Source organism: Onychomys torridus, chromosome 14, assembly GCF_903995425.1.
Source record: "Onychomys torridus chromosome 14, mOncTor1.1, whole genome shotgun sequence".
In the NCBI taxonomy this organism is placed as follows: domain Eukaryota; kingdom Metazoa; phylum Chordata; class Mammalia; order Rodentia; family Cricetidae; genus Onychomys; species Onychomys torridus.
In genome coordinates this window covers 75,339,043-75,358,544 of record NC_050456.1, presented here as the reverse complement: position 1 = coordinate 75,358,544, position 19,502 = coordinate 75,339,043, and the positions used below count along the sequence as shown (strand labels likewise).

Genomic DNA, 19,502 nt, shown 5'->3' with positions numbered 1-19,502 from the left:
AGGAAAGTTTTGAATCATAAGCATAAATGGTGGGTAATCATTTCAAATCCACAAGGTTGGGGAAATCACATTGCATAGATCATTTTTGTTAGTGAAAACTGGCAAGGGAGAATTGGATTTAGGAAACCACTTTTCCAACTGATTCAGTCATCCTTCTTAAACTGTACTTCCCTTATCTTTCTGTCTTTAGTTACTTGGACATTTGGGGAATTATCAGTGCTGCTTTACTTTGGATGTGTCTCAGTTTCTGGTTTCAACTCTGAGACCTACACACCTGGCTTTCCCTAATTTTGTTGTCCTTCACATTGGTCAGCATTGCCTAAGAAGGGATATGGGGAGAGCTTGTTTACTCAAGCGCCCTTATGCTTGTAGAGTCAGCCTGGATGCTGCAACTGGTTCATGGCTTCAAGCTTGAGTCTGCTGCTTGGTGGCTGTGGTCTCTTGGCCAAGTAACAGCCCTTGCTAGGCGTTCTAGCAACTGGAGTCTTCAGCACTGGCCTTACTGGGCTGTGCTGGCCACATGGACAAATGCATGTGGCCCTTGTAGCAAGTACCCACTGAACTTCCAGCTGTGCTTGGCCATAGCTCTTCCTTTGGTACCAGAAACAACTGATTTCCTGCTTTACTGCCTTCAAAGAGACTAAAAACATACAAGAAGTGGGAAAATATTTCCAGAAGCTCTGTTATTTAATGTTCTGAAGTCTTTTTGTATATGAAGGGTGGTTCTTTGAAGAAACTCTCTTTAAGTCTGACTCTAGTACCACGGTCAAGCTGTGTCTCCCCCCACCCCACGTAAGTGTATATTTTTACTTTGAGAGTTGTCCTCATTCTTCAGTAGAGCTTGTTAAACATGCAATTGTTGTTTCCTTCTGACTGCTTGTATGGTTTGTGTATGAAGTGCAAACTACTCTTATATCGAAGGTTTGTCAACAGGTGATGGAGCCTAAGGGTTCTAGCCTCAGCAGTGGATTTGGTGTGTAGGCTGAGAACTCTGGGAGCCCCACAGCTGAGAGCCCTGGAAACTATCTTTTGGGTGGAACAGATTAAGAGGTGGACCAATTTAGAATCCTGTACTTTAGGGAGGTATGCTCTGTGAGGACCCAGACAGTTACTCCTTCCCTTCCGTAAGTGGAGATTCTGTGTGGACTAGGGCTGGCTGCTTCTTCTCTCTCTGATTCTACAGGACTGTGGGAGGGAAGCAGACCAAAGAGACTTACAAGAGACAAATCCTAAGACAACCAAGCCTTTATCATCTGTTCATGACCTTGCCTTTGAACCTTCCTCAATGACTTTCAGAGCAGTGACAGCTGCAAAGAAGAGCTTAGAATTCCCCTAAGGTCACTGAGGACAATTTTGCATGACCTTAAAGTATGTGGGAAACTATACCAGAAGACAGAGGCCTCGACAAGGCATGGCTGTGTTCCAGAACACAAACAAACCCATGGAGCTAAGTAGTATAAAGGATAGATAGAATGAAGCCAAGCAGGTAGAGTGAGGTGAGGCAGTTCATCCTTCCAAGATCTTGCTGGGGAGGTCAGCTGTCAACTTGGAGCTGTGGATAGACATTAAGTTGAGCAAAAGAAGCCCATGTAGAGTATAAATTTGTGTATCTGAAGTTGAAAGAAGAGGAAGCTGATCAAGGATAATAGAAGTCAAGATAGTGGTTGCTTCTCGAGATGCCTGTAGATTAAAAGTGCCTGGTGGGTGGGTGGGGTGCACTGGATGTTCTTGTTACTTTACTGGAAGTGGTGGCTGTGTGGCAGACATATGGATAAGCCAGGGAAGCTGTGCACTGCACTTCAGTTTATCAAGGGCAACTGTGCATAATGGTGGAGGAGACCAGCGTCAGAGAGAGAAGAGTAGAACCTGGCCTGGGAGTGGCTGCAGAGGCTGAACAGCCATGGGACTTTGAAGATGAAATACAAATGCATGTACACATGCATGCATGCACACACACATACAGAGGCTCTTCCAGAGGCTAAATTACTGATGGAGTTTCCACATTTTGTCTTCTATATCTCTGTACCTATTACTATTTCTAGAAATTGGCCATTTTTGAACTTAACTGTATTGTACTTAGCTGTACAACAGTTACTGCCAAAGAACTCTGGTGCTTTCACATCACTGTGACATAGTTAATGGTCTCTCACATGGAACAGGCATTTGAAATTTTCTGTTTATCACCAGGGGATAGACACTTGGCCAGCAGCATTAGGAACACAGGTTTTGCCCCCTTAGAACTATGGGAGGATTTTCCTTGAGAGCTCAGTGTAGTATCCTCTGCGGAACAACTACTATGTGTAGAGATCTGAGCTGTGGGTTTGAGGTTAGGAATATAAATAAGATATAGAGTATTCCCTCAAGGAGCCTCATGTCTGGGGCAAGACAGAAAGAAGTGGGCTTTGCATTAGTCATGTACCACAGTAATTGAGGGACGTTTAAGAAATTGCAGGAGTGTGAAGGACAGAAGACTATGACTGGAAACACTGGAAAGGCTTTCAGGGGATGCCTGGATATGAGTTTAAGAAAAACCAGCTAATGAACAAGTGACTGAAGTGTTGTTGGATGAGGACTGGAAGGGATGAAATAGAGAGATGTATTCAGGGATACAGGTCATCTGCACTAGGATTTGGAGCCTCTGGTATTGCTGGTCTGTAAGGTACTGTGGAATGGGGTAGTAGCAGGGAAGGTTGGTTTTGTAGCTGTACTGGCTGGTTTCATATTACAACTTGACACAAGCTAGAGTCATCAGAGAGGACAGAGCCTCCGTTGAGGAAATGCCTCCATGAAATCCATCTATAAAGGCATTTTCTCAAGTAGTGATTGATGTGTGAGGGCCCATCCCATTGTGGGTGGTGCCACCCCTAGGCTAGTGGTTCTGGGTTCTAGAAGAAAGCAGGCTGAGCAAACCATGTGAAGCAAGCCAGTAAGCAGCTCCCCTCCATGACCTCTGCATTGGCTTCTGCCTCCAGGTTCCTCCCTGTTTGAGTTTCTGTCCTGACTTCTTTGGTGATGAACAGCATTGTGGAAGTGTAAGCTGAGTCAATCCTTTCCTCTCAAACTTGCTTTTTTGGTTATGGTGTTTCATTGCAGCAGTAGAAACCCTAACTAAGACAGTAGCAAAAGAGGAACTTGATCAGGGAGAGAGACATACTGTTGTCAGAGCCTAAGCAGGAGATGTGTAGAATAAGGTTGCTGCAGATACTCAAGTGTGAGCCAGGCAGTCATTGGCAGAGGATGTGGTGTGACACATCAACTATTTAACTCTGTTAGTCTGGAAGACCTTTCAAGCTCTTTGACCCTGAAATACCATGTGCTTCCTGTTTGTATATAAATGGAGGCAGTATGGGAGTGGTACTCAGTTCAGATTCTAGCTTAAGACTCTTACCTGGTAGGTGACCTTGGACAGAGAAAGGATGTGATCACCCAAGGAGCTGATCTTAACCTGATGCCTGATAGAGGGCAAGCACTCAATATAGGGAGGTTGCTGTGGCTGCTTGAATGAGTCCTTGGAGGTAGACTAACACCAGGGACAACTGGAGAGTTGAGGAACAGAGGACCTAGTGGGTAAGGCCTGTTTATAGTCCTGACATCATCACACCACTTGGGGAGGAGCAGCGTGCCTTTGTAGGCCTTTCCCATTAGAGCAGGAGAAGGGTCTATTAGCTCTTCCTGATAGTGCTGATCTTGAGTCATTTAAGAGTCACAGGATAGCAGGTCTTGACAATAAGACTGGAGCTAGAGCCCAGTCGTATGCCACCAGCAGTGTGGTTCTGCAGTTGTTCTTGCCAGCCAGCAGATCTCTGCTATATTTGGAAGTATGATTAAAATGTTATTACTACCAGGCACCCAGTGGCTTTCATTTCTTGTAGGCTGAGTTCTGTGGCTCCACAGAAGTGCCTTCATAGCCCTGGGTGGGCTTGATTCCCAGAGAAAGGCTTGATGCTTTGTCCAACCTACGTCCTTTTTCTTAGTTGGGTGCCAGTGATGATGGAGAGGGAGTGTCTGCCTCCTTTCTGAGACTCAGAGGAAGAGGTACTTAAGCTGTTCCTCCTTCTGCACCCCACCTAGCTTTTGATGTTAAACTAGCTACTTACTTTTGTTTCCTAACTATTTTACATGTTTATAAACCTAGTCCTACCACAGTTCTCCCTATTAGGCAGTCCTTTCTTTCCTTTTTTGATGTTTCATATTAAACCCAGGTTGTGTTTTCCACTAAACTCCATGCCCATTCCTACCTGGACCCATTCATTTCTTTATTATAATAAGCGACCACAGTAGGCATTTGTCTCTCCCTTGAGATGGTGTCAATCATCATCCAGGGGCCCCATGAATGGGGAGTGTCACTGGGATGGCCTGTGCTACTCTAATGAGCTGCTTTCCAGAGGATTGGTCCACACTTCCTCAGGAGTCCCAGAACTCTCAGTGGTTAGCTTACTGCCCTCCTCTCTTTGCTGCCTTGCTTCACCTGGCCCCACCTATGAATGGCCTGAGCCCTACTTTCTTTAGACGTAATGTCAGTTCCTTGAGGTCTTTACCCAGAATGCCATTGTTATGTCCTTTGTCCCAGTATCTCATTTGTCTGTGAAATATCCTAGTCATTACTCATGTGTCTGCTGGCACAAAGTTCATGTGGCTAAAGTGCAAGACTGGACAGGGACAGGAAGCCCATCAAAGGCCAGGCTTATCTGTGTGAAGCTTATCTAAGTCCTGCACTTGCTTTCTGAAGCATTTTGGATTTTCCATGGAGCAGAATGTGAGCATTAGACTAGCTATCTGAAATGTTTCTTTTCAGTGTTTGTCTGGAAAGGCTAAACTGTCACTGTGGGAAGTGGTTGTTTTAAGGGAGAGTGACCAAGGATCTAGTATTTCTGACCCTACCATACTCTGTGTGTGTGTGTGTGTGTGTGTGTGTGTGTGTGTGTGTGTGTGTGTGTGTGTGTCTGGTATATGCATCAGCATTATGTCCTTGGTGTCCTGCAGTCATGCTTCAGGGTACAATGTGAAGCTCTGGGTAGCTAAAACTTGTAGAGTGTAGCTGCCTCTGCTGTGGTTTCATCAGTGAGAAGGAATGCACTTTGGCTCCTGAGACTGCCTTGTATGATTCTCTTTCCTGTTTGAGAGGCTTCAGGTTACTTACACATTTTTTTCGCCCTTAAGAAAATTCAAGTTCTGTATTGAGGTAAGATCTTAGATGCTTCCCTGCCAATCTAACTTCTTGATTTTATTCTTTGATGTTGTAACTTCCTTTTCTTTGTCCTTTCTCTCCTTTATAGTCAGAAAATGGGTAAGAAGAGTCGAGTGAAAACTCAGAAATCAGGTACTGGGGCCACAGCCACCGTGTCACCAAAGGAAATCTTGAATCTGACAAGTGAGCTGTTGCAGAGTAAGTGTCCTGTTCTCCACCCTACCCCACCCTCACCAGCTGTGCTTGCCACATGTGATGGTGCCTTTTCACTCCCTGAGTCAGGACCTCATCAGAGCATCTGGTGCTCTGATCTTCTTAGTAGCCACAGACCTGGGCATTGCAGAGCTTCCCTCACCTAGTCCCTCTGCAAAGACTGAGATGTGGGCACCTGTTAGGGCATGTGACTGTCAGATGTGAAGCTTCTATACCCCAGCCCTGGGATGTGATCCTCTCCAGAGACCCATAAGCAGGAACAGGTTCCATTGCTCTTCAGCAGACTGGCCCTATACAAACTGCTAGGCTTCGTGTTTGTCAGCAAATACAGATCACTGTCTCCAGCCACTTGACAAGGACCACATGAGATTTGGTTTGTGAAGATGTATCATGACTGTCAGCCTAGGCAAGCCCATTCTTCTAGAATGGCTCACCTTTATTTTCAGTAATTATATAATTGTGTTTCTGGTTTTCACATGAAGCCTGAGACTTTGTAGTTTGAGATGAAGTGTTGTCAGTACCTACACTTGCTTTTTTATGTTAAAATACTTCAATAATTCTTGAGTTGTAAGTTAAAACTGGTGCTGCTGATACCTCAGACATAGCCATGATCTTTTGCCCCTATATTTGGGTTGACATTATTTGATAGCTAAATCTCAAGGAAAAATAGAGCTTTTCCTCTAAAATAGTAGCCAGGCTCCTGTCAGGTCCCTCCCTGGGTGCTCTGAGCTCCACTGTCCCTGAATCTCATCAATGTCCCCTCTCTCCCATTAGAACACAGGTGGCTCTCAGCCCTGACTCCTGCTTTGCTGTTAAGCTTCAGGGCCTCAGTCAGTGCTTGGTGGGGAAAAATGAAGTCAGACTGGTCAACTGGTTAGGCGTCAGCACATAAGCAGATCATGTGAATTATTTGCCACATGGTCCTTTCCTTAGTGAGATGGGGGCAGTGGGTTTGGCAGGAGCATGGGAAGGAGACTGTCTTTAAGCTGGTGTAATATTTAATAAGGCGGTGCTTCCAGGAGGCTGGCTGCCAGTGTGTTCCAGGACTGGTTGGTGTTGGCTCTGCAGTTCAGCTTCTTCAGAAGACTCTTCGCTTCTTTTTCAACTTGACTGTGCCATCTCTTTGTAGCTCCTCCAGAGTGCTTGATGAAGCACATACACATGGATGTAAAATGTTTGTCAACTAATTGTTCTTATGTCCAAGGCAGCTGGTTTCCTTAGAGAGCCATTGCTCTGGGACTCAGCCAGAAAGGCTCCTTGACCATCTAGAAGAGATCAGGGGAAATAGTTTTACATTTTAGCTTTGCTTTCAGATTTTACCTGTTTATACATGTATTCTGAGGAGAGTTACTAGAAGAAGTGGGAACTCACGTGAGGCCATTGGGTTGAAGTTAAGTGATGGGCATCCTGGGGTATTAGGGCATTTGAAAAGTGTGCAAAGTATACCCATCCTCTCTGTGTCACATGTACATTACCCTGGAGTTGTACTGGAGTAGCTCTGTCCTTGAACATAAGCCAAGAACAAGATGAAACCTCCCTTCTTCTGTAGACTAGCTGGTTAAATTAGAGGAAGAATGTCTTACTTGGTGGCTTTCACATTACAGAATGCAGCAGTCCTGCACCCGGCCCAGGAAAAGAATGGGAAGAGTACACACAGATCCGGTCTCTGGTTGAGAAAATAAGAAAGAAGCAAAAAGGTAAAGTTGTTGGAATGATGCTCTTGAGGGGAAGCTGGGCATAAGTTAGTTGTTTCTTAGTGGTAAGACCTCAGGTCCTTGTGCCTGTCGATAGAGAGATGAGGCAGCCACCCAGAGACTATTGTCCACTTGAGAGTGAAGGGCACAAGTGCTGAGCTATAGGGGAAACATGTGTGACGGAGGCTAAATGGCATGACTTATATTCTGTTTTATTCATGACGTGTATGAGCCTTGTTTTAACTGTTTGTTTTGACATGTCAAGTGGTGTTGATTTGATTAGTATCTTAAATCAAGTGTTTATGATGGACTCGAGCCCATCTTTTGTGTCTTGGAGAGAGAGTCTTGCTGTGTGACTCTGGCTATCCTGGCACTCGTGGCAGTCCTTCTGTGTCAGCCTTTCTAGTTGCTGGGGTTATAGGCATGAACCCCAGTCCAGCCCAGTCCACCTTGATGAAGAGACAGTTACACTTCTTAAGCTGTGTGTGTGGGTTTGTGGGTGTTTGGGGGTGGTGGTGGTATGCTGCTGAGAATTGAACCCAGGGTGCATTCTAGGCAAGCCCTCTACCACTGAACTATACCTCTTTTTCTTTGAAGATTTGCTTTTACTTTATGTATATGAATATTTTGCCTGCCTGTATGTGTACTAGTGCAGTGCCTGTGGAAACCAGAAGAGGGTGCCAGATCCCAAGGAACTGGACTTACAAATAGTTGTGCTCCACCATGTGGGTGCTGGGAATTAATTGAACGTGGGTTCTCTGGAAGAGCAGCCAGTGCTCTTAACTGATGGGTCACTGAGTCTCTCTAGCCTCTGCACCCTACCTCTTATGCTGTGTTTTTACATGGCATATTTGGTAGCCATCTTAATTATTCCTAGCCAAGTTGGCAAAGGGGCCATCAGTTTGAAAAAAATTTCTTCAGTAGAACTGTTGTTTTTGCCCTGCAAATCATAAAAAGATTGGTATGCATAGCTGCATGGAAGGCAGCAGAGAAAACAGTAAGGAGCACACATTGCAAAAAATGAGAACCTTCTTTGGAGTCTGAAAACTAAGTGGTTGTTTCCTGCTTGTCTGAAGTAACCAACTGTTGTTCTGTCTGTGAGCCTGTGACAGTGTGGTCTATATCTATAGCTCAGATGGTCTTGGATTCCCAGGTGGAGAGTAGGTCCTTTCTAGTTGGTTTATTTGGACTTGATGTTGTTAATCATCTCCTATCAAGTAACCAAAAGAGTCTCTGTATTTCTGAGTCTCTCTCTTAGTAGATAGTGTCACTAGGCTGTACTAAACTCACAGAAGGAGGAGAACACAATTCCATTTTCAACCTCACCCAGCTTATTTGTCTTCCATAGTTTCTGTGATACCTGGCATGGCATAGAAGTGTGTCAGGGAACTTTACAGGGTGGTGAAGTGGGCTATCAGCCTGTCCTCATGCTGATAGCATGCCTCTTGTTCCCCACTTCATCAGAATGTAATGGTTATTCCAGTGCATGACCTCTCACCTTCCTGAGTATTTTTAAACTTGATGGCAAGTCCAGAAAAGAAGGTGGCAGAGAGTCTCCTACACAGATTGAACACTGGCTGAACTTACATTCATTCATGTATTCCCTTCTTCCTTCCAACTTGTTCATCTCTGCCCTCCACCTTTCTTTTGATTTTTGTATTTGGTTTAAGAAATAAAATATTTCAGATAGAGCTGTGGTTCTACATTGCTCTTACTTTCAAAGGTATTTGTCTTTACTGTGAACGCTTTCTACTTCCCATAAACGCCACATAGCTATAAATACAAACACAATTATATATAAATTTACATAAATACTGTCATGCTTGAGTTTAACTTTTTTTCTTTAGTTATACTTTATTATCTTGTGTGAAGAGTGTTTTGCTTACATATATGTAAGTGCATCATGTGCATATCTGATGCCTGTGGGGGCCAGAAGAGGAGGGTATCATATCCTCTGGGACTGGAGTTATGAGTCACCATGTGGGTGCTGGGAATCGAACCTGGAACCTTTTTGAGAGCAGCCAGTGAACTTAATTGCTGAGCCATCTCTGCAGCCACATGCTTGAGTTTTAAAAAGGTAGAATCACTATGGCATTTTATCTGTGGACACCTGTAGCTCACACTCTAGTTGCTGGTGTTAGCCCTGCATCTCTGTATCCTTAATGTCAGGCCTGCAAAGCTTTCTCATCTCTCCCCAGCCATCAATGCACAGAGACAAGCCGCTGATTTTATTTGATTGGGTTTTGTGTTAAGGACATTGTGACAAGAAAGATGGCATGTCAGACTTGAGGAGAAAGCTACTATGTGGCAGATCCCAGCCACTGTTGTGATAACTAAGTCTTCTCTCCCTTTGCTATTAATACTGTTTAGTAGAGGCACCTTACCTTCAATGCTCTTGTCACATAGTGTCAGTACTTCTCTGTGACTGGCAGAGAGTTTGGGATTTTAATTCACCTTTTCTGGAGTTTGCTCAGGTATGTACCATGACTACCTGGTGGTTAATTTTGATTATTTCAGGGTATGGGTGTTAAGACAAGAGCCAGTGTGAGCTATGCTCTGCCTGTATGCTCTAGAGCTATGTGATGACATGTGTCCTAAAGTAGCTCTTGTTTCCAACATGGATGATATAGGTCTGTCTGTTACTTTTGATGGGAAAAGAGAAGATTACTTCCCTGATCTAATGAAATGGGCCTCTGAAAACGGGGCTTCTGTCGAGGGTTTTGAAATGGTTAACTTCAAAGAAGAGGGCTTTGGTTTGAGAGCAACAAGAGACATCAAGGTGAGTTTATTATCTGTTGGTCTAAGGGGGTTTAAGTGTGTTTGAACCATTGTGTGGTATTGAGATTGAGCTCAAGGTGTGGGGCAGAGACAACTGTGGCTTGTCTAAAGCTTTGTGGGTACATAGGTAGCATTCCCCATCCTGGGGGCTGCAGTTCTTTATCTGACCACACGGGCCACGAAGAGCCTCAGTCTGACATGTTGTAGGAGTCCTGGCAGCTCATCCTCTTGGGGAGATGTGTCATTAACCCTGCCTTAGATAGAGCAGGGTTACAAGCCTCTCTGAGAAGCCTGTAGAACATGCCTGATAGGATTTTGAGACTTAAACTAAGGGAAAGGATCTGGACTTACAGTGGGGAGAGAGAGCACATGGAATCCTGTGATGGATGGAGGTGGGAGAGGCAGTGTGGAAGGTGGGCCCTTATTCTGGATAACTGAAAGTGCCACTCGTGGAAATGGCAGCACCATAAGCAGTAGGAAGAGCAGAGGAGAGTTAGACACTGGAGAGATGCTTTTCGGACAGCCTTTCTGCTCCTCAGTCCTGTTGTCCTCAAGAGGAGGGCTGACAGTCTGTTTACCAGTTGGGGAAAAGGAGCTAGGCTTACTCTGGGGGTGCTGGTTGCTCAGGGTGTTCATTCTGCATTGTGCTCTCCACCCTGTCTGGGCCTTACAGGGCAAGCTCACACAAGGGGCCTGTGGGGAGCCAGTGTGCCTGTGACCTGGTGTGAGCCTCTGCCTGCTTCTCAAATGCAGCAGGTTATATTTTGAGTGACCCTTTATTATAGTCTCATGTCTTTCAGTTGGTGAAGAACTAGGGTAGAGGAAATGGATGTCACTATTTTGGTCCCCTCATACCTCCAACAGCTTTTTAGCCAAGTTCTCATTAACCATTTGTCCTCAAACTCTGGCATATTAGATGTCTGTTGAGTACCTACTGTGTGAGGGATAATCATTTGTTATTATGCCAAGTTTACAGAAGAAACTCGAGTTCCTTCCTGTATGATAGTTATAATCTACAGTAGGGGACAAAACAGAAAAACATTCAAATAGTAGACACTGACAGAGGCCAGGTGCCACAGGCTTTTCTCATGTATCAGGTAAGAAGCCTCATTCATACCAACCAATAGTGGTGCCTTTCCTGGGAACATTTGTCCTCATAGTCTGGAGGCTAGAAGGTGCAAGGTTAAGGTGCTGTGCACTGGGTTCTGCTGAGGCCCTGATTCCTAGTTCTCAACTGGTCCAGTCCTCCATGACAGAGCTCTAGGCTGGGTTAAGCAGTAGAGGCAGACACAGACATACACAGTCATCATTCTAAAGATGTGCTAGTACACTGACTGGGAAAAGATTAATGATGTCAAGGATGTTTGTAGGCTGGTGCTTTAGCTGGTGTTGTGGTTTGAATTTCTGTGCAGAAGGGATTCTGCTCTGGTTCATGACCTCAGCAGAAGAAGCACTTCTCTTTTTACACATGAGGGTTTGGGTTAGAGGTAGGGATTATTTCATTTTTAGAATGTGAAAATCTAAGTACAATAAGCAGTAAGACACACCTTTGTGCTCTATTCCAGAAGTTTACTTGCGTCAGATTAAAGCTGAAAGTCTTGTTTTGTTTCATCAGCATAAAGACTATATAGTGCCAGTTTTTCTCACAGAAATAGGATTTTATATTATGCTTCTTCTCACTTAACTATAGTACAAATTTGAATATTTAAAACACCCCTGATCATTAGAAGTGCTGATATGCAGCTGTGTTGTATTTCCTTGTGGATGGCTTTCTGACACAGATATGGTTGAAATTATTGTAGCATGCTGTGAGATTCTACTGTTTTCTTACTTTTTCTCTAGGCAGAAGAATTGTTCTTATGGGTTCCACGAAAGTTACTAATGACTGTTGAATCTGCTAAGAATTCAGTATTGGGTAAGAATAATTTGTTTAAGGCCATGTACAAGTTATAAAATCTCATTTCTGACAATAAGAGATAATGCTTGGTTGTTTTTCAACTAATGACATAGTCCCTTAAATCCATATTCAATGTTTTCCATTTTATGTCTAAAGGATGCATGTGACATGACCTTGGAGGTTTGTGTTGTGATTTTAGCATGTTTGAGTGGTAGCTTTTTAAAGGAGTCCTGGCACTTACATTGCTAACTTCTGGATTGATTCAGGGCCCCTGTATTCTCAAGACCGAATTCTCCAAGCCATGGGAAACATTGCGTTGGCCTTTCATCTGCTGTGTGAGCGAGCCAGCCCCAACTCTTTCTGGCAGCCATACATTCAGACCCTCCCCAGTGAATATGACACCCCTCTCTACTTTGAAGAAGAGGAAGTGCGATGTCTTCAGTCGACACAAGCCATCCATGATGTCTTCAGCCAGTATAAAAACACAGCACGCCAGTATGCCTATTTCTATAAAGTCATCCAGGTGAGCAGGCTGGGGAAGAAAGGACCTGCTGCAGGTGTGTCCATTTGACATCTTCTTACAGGTTGCTAAGCACTTTGCTTTTAAGTTAAAGGGTATTCAGGTACCTTTCTTTTATCATTTTCATTTTTGCAGAACTACTACCACAGAGTTTTAAATGTATCTGGCTTCATCAGCATCCAGGATCAGTACAACCAGCAATTGTTTCTCACTGACTAAAGTCACTGAGATTTTTGAAAGTGAGATTATAAAGAGATTTTACAAGCTGTGAACTTTATGGAATATAAAAAGGTTCCCTGTGTGTAATGTTTCTAGGAAAATTAAAATTGATTTTTAGGGGCTGGAGAGATGGCTCAGGTTAAGAGCTGTTGTTGGTCTTGTATATGAGTGGGGTTCAATTCCCAGCACTTATGTGATGGTTTACAGCCATCTGTAACTCCAGTTCAGGGGATCTAATACCCTTTTCTGACTTCCTGGGGCAGAAGGCATTCATACAGTACACAAGCATACATTTAGGCAAAACACTCATAAATTAAAGTGGATAATTTTTTTTAAAGATTTATTTGTTTATTATGTATACAGAAGAGGGTGCCAGATTTCATTACAGATGGTTGTGAACCACTATGTGGTTGCTGAGAATTGAACTCAGGACCTCTGGAAGAGCAGTCAGTGCTTTTAACCTCTGAGCCATCTCTCCAGCCTCGTGGATAAATTTAATAAAAGTTAAAAATTTAAAAAATTAGGAAACAAATTGGTAAAAGTTAAAAAATTAATTTCTTCTATATTCATTAGTTGGAAAAAATTGACAGTTATGCAAACTGCAAGCTAATGTTTTTCAAAGTGTACTTTGTGTAATATTTGAGGTAGTTCTAAGTGAAAGTGTCATATACAAATCTTTGGAGGGTTGATTTTGACCTTCTGTGTTTGGGGGTTCCATCACTCTTCCTCAGGAAGGGGCAGAGCAAGTGCTGCAGGACCCCCTGAGCTGAGCAGGGTTGTATCTTTGGGACTCTTTTGCAGTACTTGGGTCTACCTCTGTCCTGCTGCACCTGGCTGGAGAACAGGAATGGTAACTGCTTGTCCCTTCCTTTCATTGGGCAGTTTGGCAGTCTGAATTGGGCCTGTGTGATTCTTCTAGAAATCATCTGTTTTTTGTTATGCTTTCAAGGTGTGGTAATCTCATTTATTGCTTTATGGAATAGTTTTACTTATAACTTTATTTTTATTTATTTACTTATTTTAAAGATGACTTTGTGTGTGTGTACACATACTGTGGGTGGAACCTAGGGCCTTGTGTCCATTCATTGTTTTAGCTTTACAGCATGCTTACTGTATAGGAATATTCCTCTCAGAGATACATCTCCCTTCCTACCACATATTTTAGCTATTTCAAAAGTCACATGATTCTTGCCTCATAGAATTGCTTTGCCTTTCTAACCTCAAGGCTAGGGCATTATGAAGAATGATAATACATAGCTTTTCTTTCAGGTTTGCCTAATTTAAAAAACTGTTGATCGAGTCAGATTAAAACTTGGTCTCTTTATTTACAATGTCCTGGATTCCTACACCTAACATTTGATGTGGCTTTTTGTCACTTAAAAGTGTTGTGCTTTTTTTATTCTTAGTTCTCATTTGATCACCTTGGCATTGTGTATGCCTCTGTGTATCTTTGTGTGTGTATCTGTGTGTGCACATGTGTCTGAAATTTAGGTTATGAGGTGTAGTCACTTAATGTGAGTTAGCTGGGAGGCCTCATTAGCAAGAGCATTTGAGTGATGGTCCCTAAACTGGAGAACCCTGAATGTGGAACAGGCAGCACAAAGCAGTAGTGAAACATGAACCTAATTAGTCTTATCAGTAAAAACCAGGAGTCAAATATTAGGGTAATAACCTGAAAAACCAGAGTTGCAAAGGAGCAGCTATTAATGACTTCTTACTTCTCCAGATCCTCAAACTAAAAAGGGGCCGAGATCCTGTCTCCACTTACCGATTGTGCTGGGATCAAAGACATGAGCCTCCCAAGTGCTGGGATTAAAGTTGGCCTCTATGGTTAACTAGTGGCTAGCTCCGCCCTCTGATCTCCAGGCAAGCTTTGTTTGTCAGAACACAAACAAGATATGTCACACAACACAGTAGAGGGGAATCTGTCCAGGTAGAAGCCTAGTGGCCATGTGGGAAGAGCACAGGCTTTGTAATAAGTCCAGTCTCTGGTCCATCTCACTTGCTGTTGAGATGAACTGGTTGCTTTCCTCAGCTGGTGCCATGTAGTAACCAGGGTGGGCTCTGATGCTGACTTATAAGAGCTTACCTAACTACCTTGCCACTGCTTAGCACTGTACTGTGCCACAGTGGACAGTGACTGTGCTTCCCTTGATTGGAAGTTGGGAAGATACAGCCCCAACTTCTAGGGGGAAAGTGGACAGAAGGAGGTGCTGCAGAAACACCCCTTTTGTGTAATTGTCACTGTTTGGATCCTTCAGCTCATTTTGCTTGGTTGTTACAGTTTTTTATGGTTTTCACTTGCTTCATTCTGGTTCTAGGATACATCAATCTTTTTAACCTTTTCTTATAGTTGGATGTTTCTCTGGTCCCACTAGGCCCCCACAGTCCTGTGGCCTGCTTATAAAATAATCACTCAGAAGCTTATATTAATTATAACTGCTCGGCCATTAGCTTAGGCTTATTACTGACTAGCTCTTACACTTAAATTAATCCATAATTCTTATCTATGTTTAGCCACATGGCTTGGTACCTTTTCTCAGTTCTGCCTTGTCATCTTGCTTCCTCTGTGTCTGGCTGTTGACTCCTGACTCTGCCCTTCTTCTTCCCAAGCATTCTCCTAGTCTGCTTGTCCCGCCTATACTTCCTGCCTGGCTACTGGCCAATCAGTGTTTTATTTATCAACCAGTCAGAGCAACACATATTCACAGCATACAGAAAGACAACGCACAGCATTTTCTCCTGCAGTCTCTAGGTGGGCAAGGATATGAGGAGCCTCCTGAAAGCCTAGAGACCAAGGGTACAGCTTGGGCACAAACTCAGAACTGTCCAGTCCTCACAATCCTGTTGTTGGTTCGGAAACTTATGTTTGAAAGTTCATACAGATTTTAATGTTTTCTGTAGTTTAAAATATTGTTAAATGGTTTATTGCTAAGTCAGCTTGACACAGTGGAAAAACAACTCCCCTCTTAAAAACTCAGGGTGTCATGCTGTTTGTTAACATGTCAGTGTAGTCTGTCACCACGGTTCTTCTGGTCCTCCTTCTTGTCCTCCTCCTCCTTATTCTTGGTTTGTTTGTTTGTTTTTGGGGCAGGATTTTGTTATAGAGTCCCGGCTGGCCTGGAATTTGTTGTGTGGACTAGGATGGCCGAGAGTATATGGTCACCTTCTTGCTCTGTGCGGGGATTGCAAGCATGTTGCACACCGTGCCTAGCTAACTGGAGCTGTGGTTCTTTTTCCAGAGAAGCATAACCATCACTAATAGGATGAAAATAAGGAGCAGAGTGGCCATTCAAGTTGAAAGTGCCTAATGAGCTTTTGTAGAAAGTGTCTTTTCTTTTCTGTGTGTCTTTTTTGTTTTTCAGGACAGGGTTTCTCTGTGTAGCCCTGGCTGTCCTGTAACTTGCTCTATAGACCAGGCTGGCCTTAAACTCAGAACTCAGAGATCTACCTGCCTCTGCCTCCCGAGTACTAGGATTTAATGTGCGCACCACCACCAGTCAGTTTGCTTGCTTGCTCTCCTTCCTTCCTTCCTTCCTTCCTTCCTTCCTTCCTTCCTTCCTTCCTTCCTTCCTTCCTTCCTTCTTTCTTTCTTTTTTAAAAACAGGTCTCATTATGTAACCCCAACTGACCTGGAATTTGCTCTGTAGATCAGGTTGGTTCCAAACTCACAGAGATTTGCTTTCCTTGCCTCCTAAGTGCTAGGATTAAAGATATGCTCTATCATGTCTGGCCTGTAGAAAGTTTCTGAACCAGGAATTCCAGTTAAGTGCCTGTTGGAAGAAGCACTTTAGGCTGCATAGAACCAGGGCATGAGCTGAGACCCAACCCATCAGCGCAGGTTTGGCAGATGTGAACAGCAGCTGTTCTGTGTTAGCCAGAGGCACAGAACTGTTAGAATGAAGAGGCTGTGATTCAAGGAGTTCAGCATCTGATTCACTGCAGAAAAGAAACGTCAAGAACCTGGTGCTGAAGTTCTGTAGGGTTCCTGGAGAGCTGCTGGTCTTTAGTCTGTGTTCGAATCCTTGACTGCAGCAACAGGATAGGGAACTTGCCAGCAAGAGTGAAGACAAGCAGGAAAAACAAACAGATTTTTTCTTCCATGTCTTTTTATGTGGATCGTCACCAGAAGGTGCCACCCAGGTTAGGGTAGGTCTTTCCTCAAATAATCTAAGGAAAAGAAATCTTGTCAATTCCAGATGCAGTCAAGTTGACAACCAAGGTTAGCTATCACACTCATTGAGAATGATCTTTTGAGTCTAGCTGTTTTTCTTGTTTTAGAATAGTCTCATCACTTCTAAAAGTGTTGGATGGTAAATCAGAGTCAATACAGACGCCATTATTGTCTGCTGTTATATTGTTTGTATCCTCGTCTTCCCTCTTCTGGAGCAGGGAAGGTCAGTGTGTTATCAGTGTCTTAGCACTCTGCAAGAAAGAGGGGAGCACCACTGTGTTGTGTTTACATCATTATTAACATTTTCATCAAATGGTCTGCCCTCAGGGGTGTCTGGGTTTGTTTGTTTGTTTTTGCATCAAGGATCTTCATCTTTTCCAGGAACATGAGAACTCTTCCCCAGAGAAATATTTGTGAGCTCTGTCACAGACCTTTCCAGAACGCAGGGAAGGGAGTGTCCATATTTCATTTCTAGTTATTATGACTGCCATATAGTATCCTCTTCCTGAGTGTCTGTATCTAGTTCTTCAGCACTAAAGACTGTTCTCATCTGACTGCTGGCTTGAGAGTAAGTGCTCCATACCTCTGTGTCTGTGGTGGGACCCTGGTCCTTGACAGGTCTGTGCCCATTAGTTGAGAGCATCACACCGTTCCCCAGTGTTTGGAGTTTTATTCTAAATGCATCATGACTAACTTCTAGTAATCATAAATTTCTTTAGGATTTATATTTCTTTATAGTGCTTTTTTATTTTAATGTTTTTTGGTCTCTCTTATCTCTTGATTGTCTAAAACCTAGACAAAGTGCTTCCTATGTTCTTTTTCCTCAGCATATTTCTTTGGTCAAGGGCTTCTTGGTGTGGGCACTTTTGTTCGTTCAAGTGAATTGATTTTGGCTTGCTTTATAGAGTTTGTTTTAAAATGGAGTTTTGGCAGATCTCTGCTCCTCCTCCCTTGTGTACTGGAGGCTTGGGTGTTTGGTCTTCCAGGCATCTTTCCAGATTCTGTACTGTAGTCTTCCCTTTCTTCCTCCCTCCCTCCCTCTCTCCCTCCCTCCTTCCCTCTCTCCCTCTCTCCTTCCCTCCCTCCCTCTCTCCCTCCCTCCCTCCCTCTCTCCCTCTCTCCTTCCCTCCTTCCCTCCCTCCCTCTCTTCCTCCCTCTCTCCCTCCCTCCTTCCCTCCCTCCCTTCCTTCTTTCCATCCTTTTTTTCTTTCTTTGACAAAGAGCAGGCAAATAAGACTTTATTGGGAAGTAGAGTAACAACTCTTGCAGCAGGGAGAACATGAAAATAGGTTGCCTAAGATTGAATTCTTAGGTGCTTAGTAATCACAGTATCCTACAAGGATATAAGCATATGACAGGCGCCGCAGGCAGGCACTGAGCCCACCTGGTGTTGATGCTCCACCTACTGGTGGAGTATTGTACTGCAGTTTGATTTTAGCACTCCAAGAGCTAAGTTTAGAAACTGACTAAGCCACATGCTAGAAAAGGCTTCTGAGGGTTGAGAGCCTGCAATAGGGGTAACATTTCCATCAGTTTGTGAACAGGAGCCGGAGAAGAAAGGACTGGTGGTGGAAAGAAGAACCTGGATTTAACAATGTGCAGTTTTATAGCTATGAAAATGATCCTAACGGGGGTAGGGTTTTGGGGGAGTGGAGGGGTTGGAGAGGAAGACTGAGGGGAGGGTGGGATGAGGGAGGAGAAAGGGAATCTGTGCTTGGTATGTAAAATGATTAGAAAATTGCTTAATAATAATAATAACAACAACAACAACAACAATAATAATAATAATAATAATAATATGATTCCAGCAAACCAGGACATAACCGCAGGTCAGCTCCATATGAGACTTGCACATGGCAACATGTGACCAGTTTTGTGACGGAAATCCATGGAAAAGTAGGATCTGGCTTAAACTCAGACTTGAAAGCATGTACTTGTGTGAAAGTGACTCAACTCCAGTCAGATTTCACTCTTCTCATTATGTTGAAAGATCAGTGGAAAGAAACAGGTCTGAGGGTAAGCTGTCTATCTAACTGTAATTGTTATCATAGAACATGGCAGATGGTGACACGGAGCACCGGCTTGTGTTGAGGTAAGAATTTTCATAGAGACACACATTTCCCTGGGTTGAGACTTTAAAATCTGATACAGGTTTAACAGGATTGAAAACTCATTCATTTCCCAGTTTAGGTGACTTGTTGCATGTTACATGTTGTGTATTAGTGGTGCATCTTGTTTCAATGTAAGAGAATTTATTCATAACGACTTCCCACTTTTCCTGCCTCTTGCTGCAGAGTGGAGGATGGTGGTCTTGAATTTGGTATCTTCCCTGGGCAGGCAACTTCCAGCTAGCCAGGGCTGTGTTGACAGAAGAGATGAGCAACCATAGTTACGTTTACTACTGCACCTGCTACAGCATGTTCTGAACACAGGACCCTGCCAAGAAGCAGAAGGGGATGCCACTTTTGGTTCTTGGTGTGCCATGTCTGTTGTGGCTAAATACAGACAATTATTTGTCCTGTTTGCTTTGGATTTACTTGTGTCTGTCACGTAGCAGCACAGGATATGCACTTGCTGTCACGTGAAAATCCTGTAACACACAAGCCTTTTAGGATCATACACTTAAATTATGTGGAAGACTGAGCACCAGCTTGTAGTGTACCTGTCTTTAGATGCCTTCCAGGATTAGAGGTCAGAAACTGCAGGTGGTATCCAACTCGTGTGTGTGTGTGTGTGTGTGTGTGTGTGTGTGTGTGTGTGTGTGTGTCTTCCAACTCTGTTGCTAGGGATTGAATCCAGTGCCATTGGGCGACACTCCA

At 43.7% G+C, this 19,502-nt stretch overlaps 1 protein-coding gene across 1 annotated transcript in view; it reads left to right on the top strand.

Moving 5' to 3' along the window:
• Window positions 1-19,502, top strand: part of Setd3 (SET domain containing 3, actin histidine methyltransferase) — a 72,205-nt gene that overhangs the window by 9,419 nt on the left and 43,284 nt on the right. Inside the window, exons 2-6 of the mRNA XM_036205854.1 lie at window positions 5,277-5,386; window positions 7,006-7,098; window positions 9,726-9,874; window positions 11,716-11,788; window positions 12,037-12,293. Of these exons, the coding sequence (XP_036061747.1) occupies window positions 5,284-5,386; window positions 7,006-7,098; window positions 9,726-9,874; window positions 11,716-11,788; window positions 12,037-12,293 (675 nt within the window). The 5' untranslated portion in view covers window positions 5,277-5,283. The remainder of the gene's footprint in view (window positions 1-5,276; window positions 5,387-7,005; window positions 7,099-9,725; window positions 9,875-11,715; window positions 11,789-12,036; window positions 12,294-19,502) is intronic.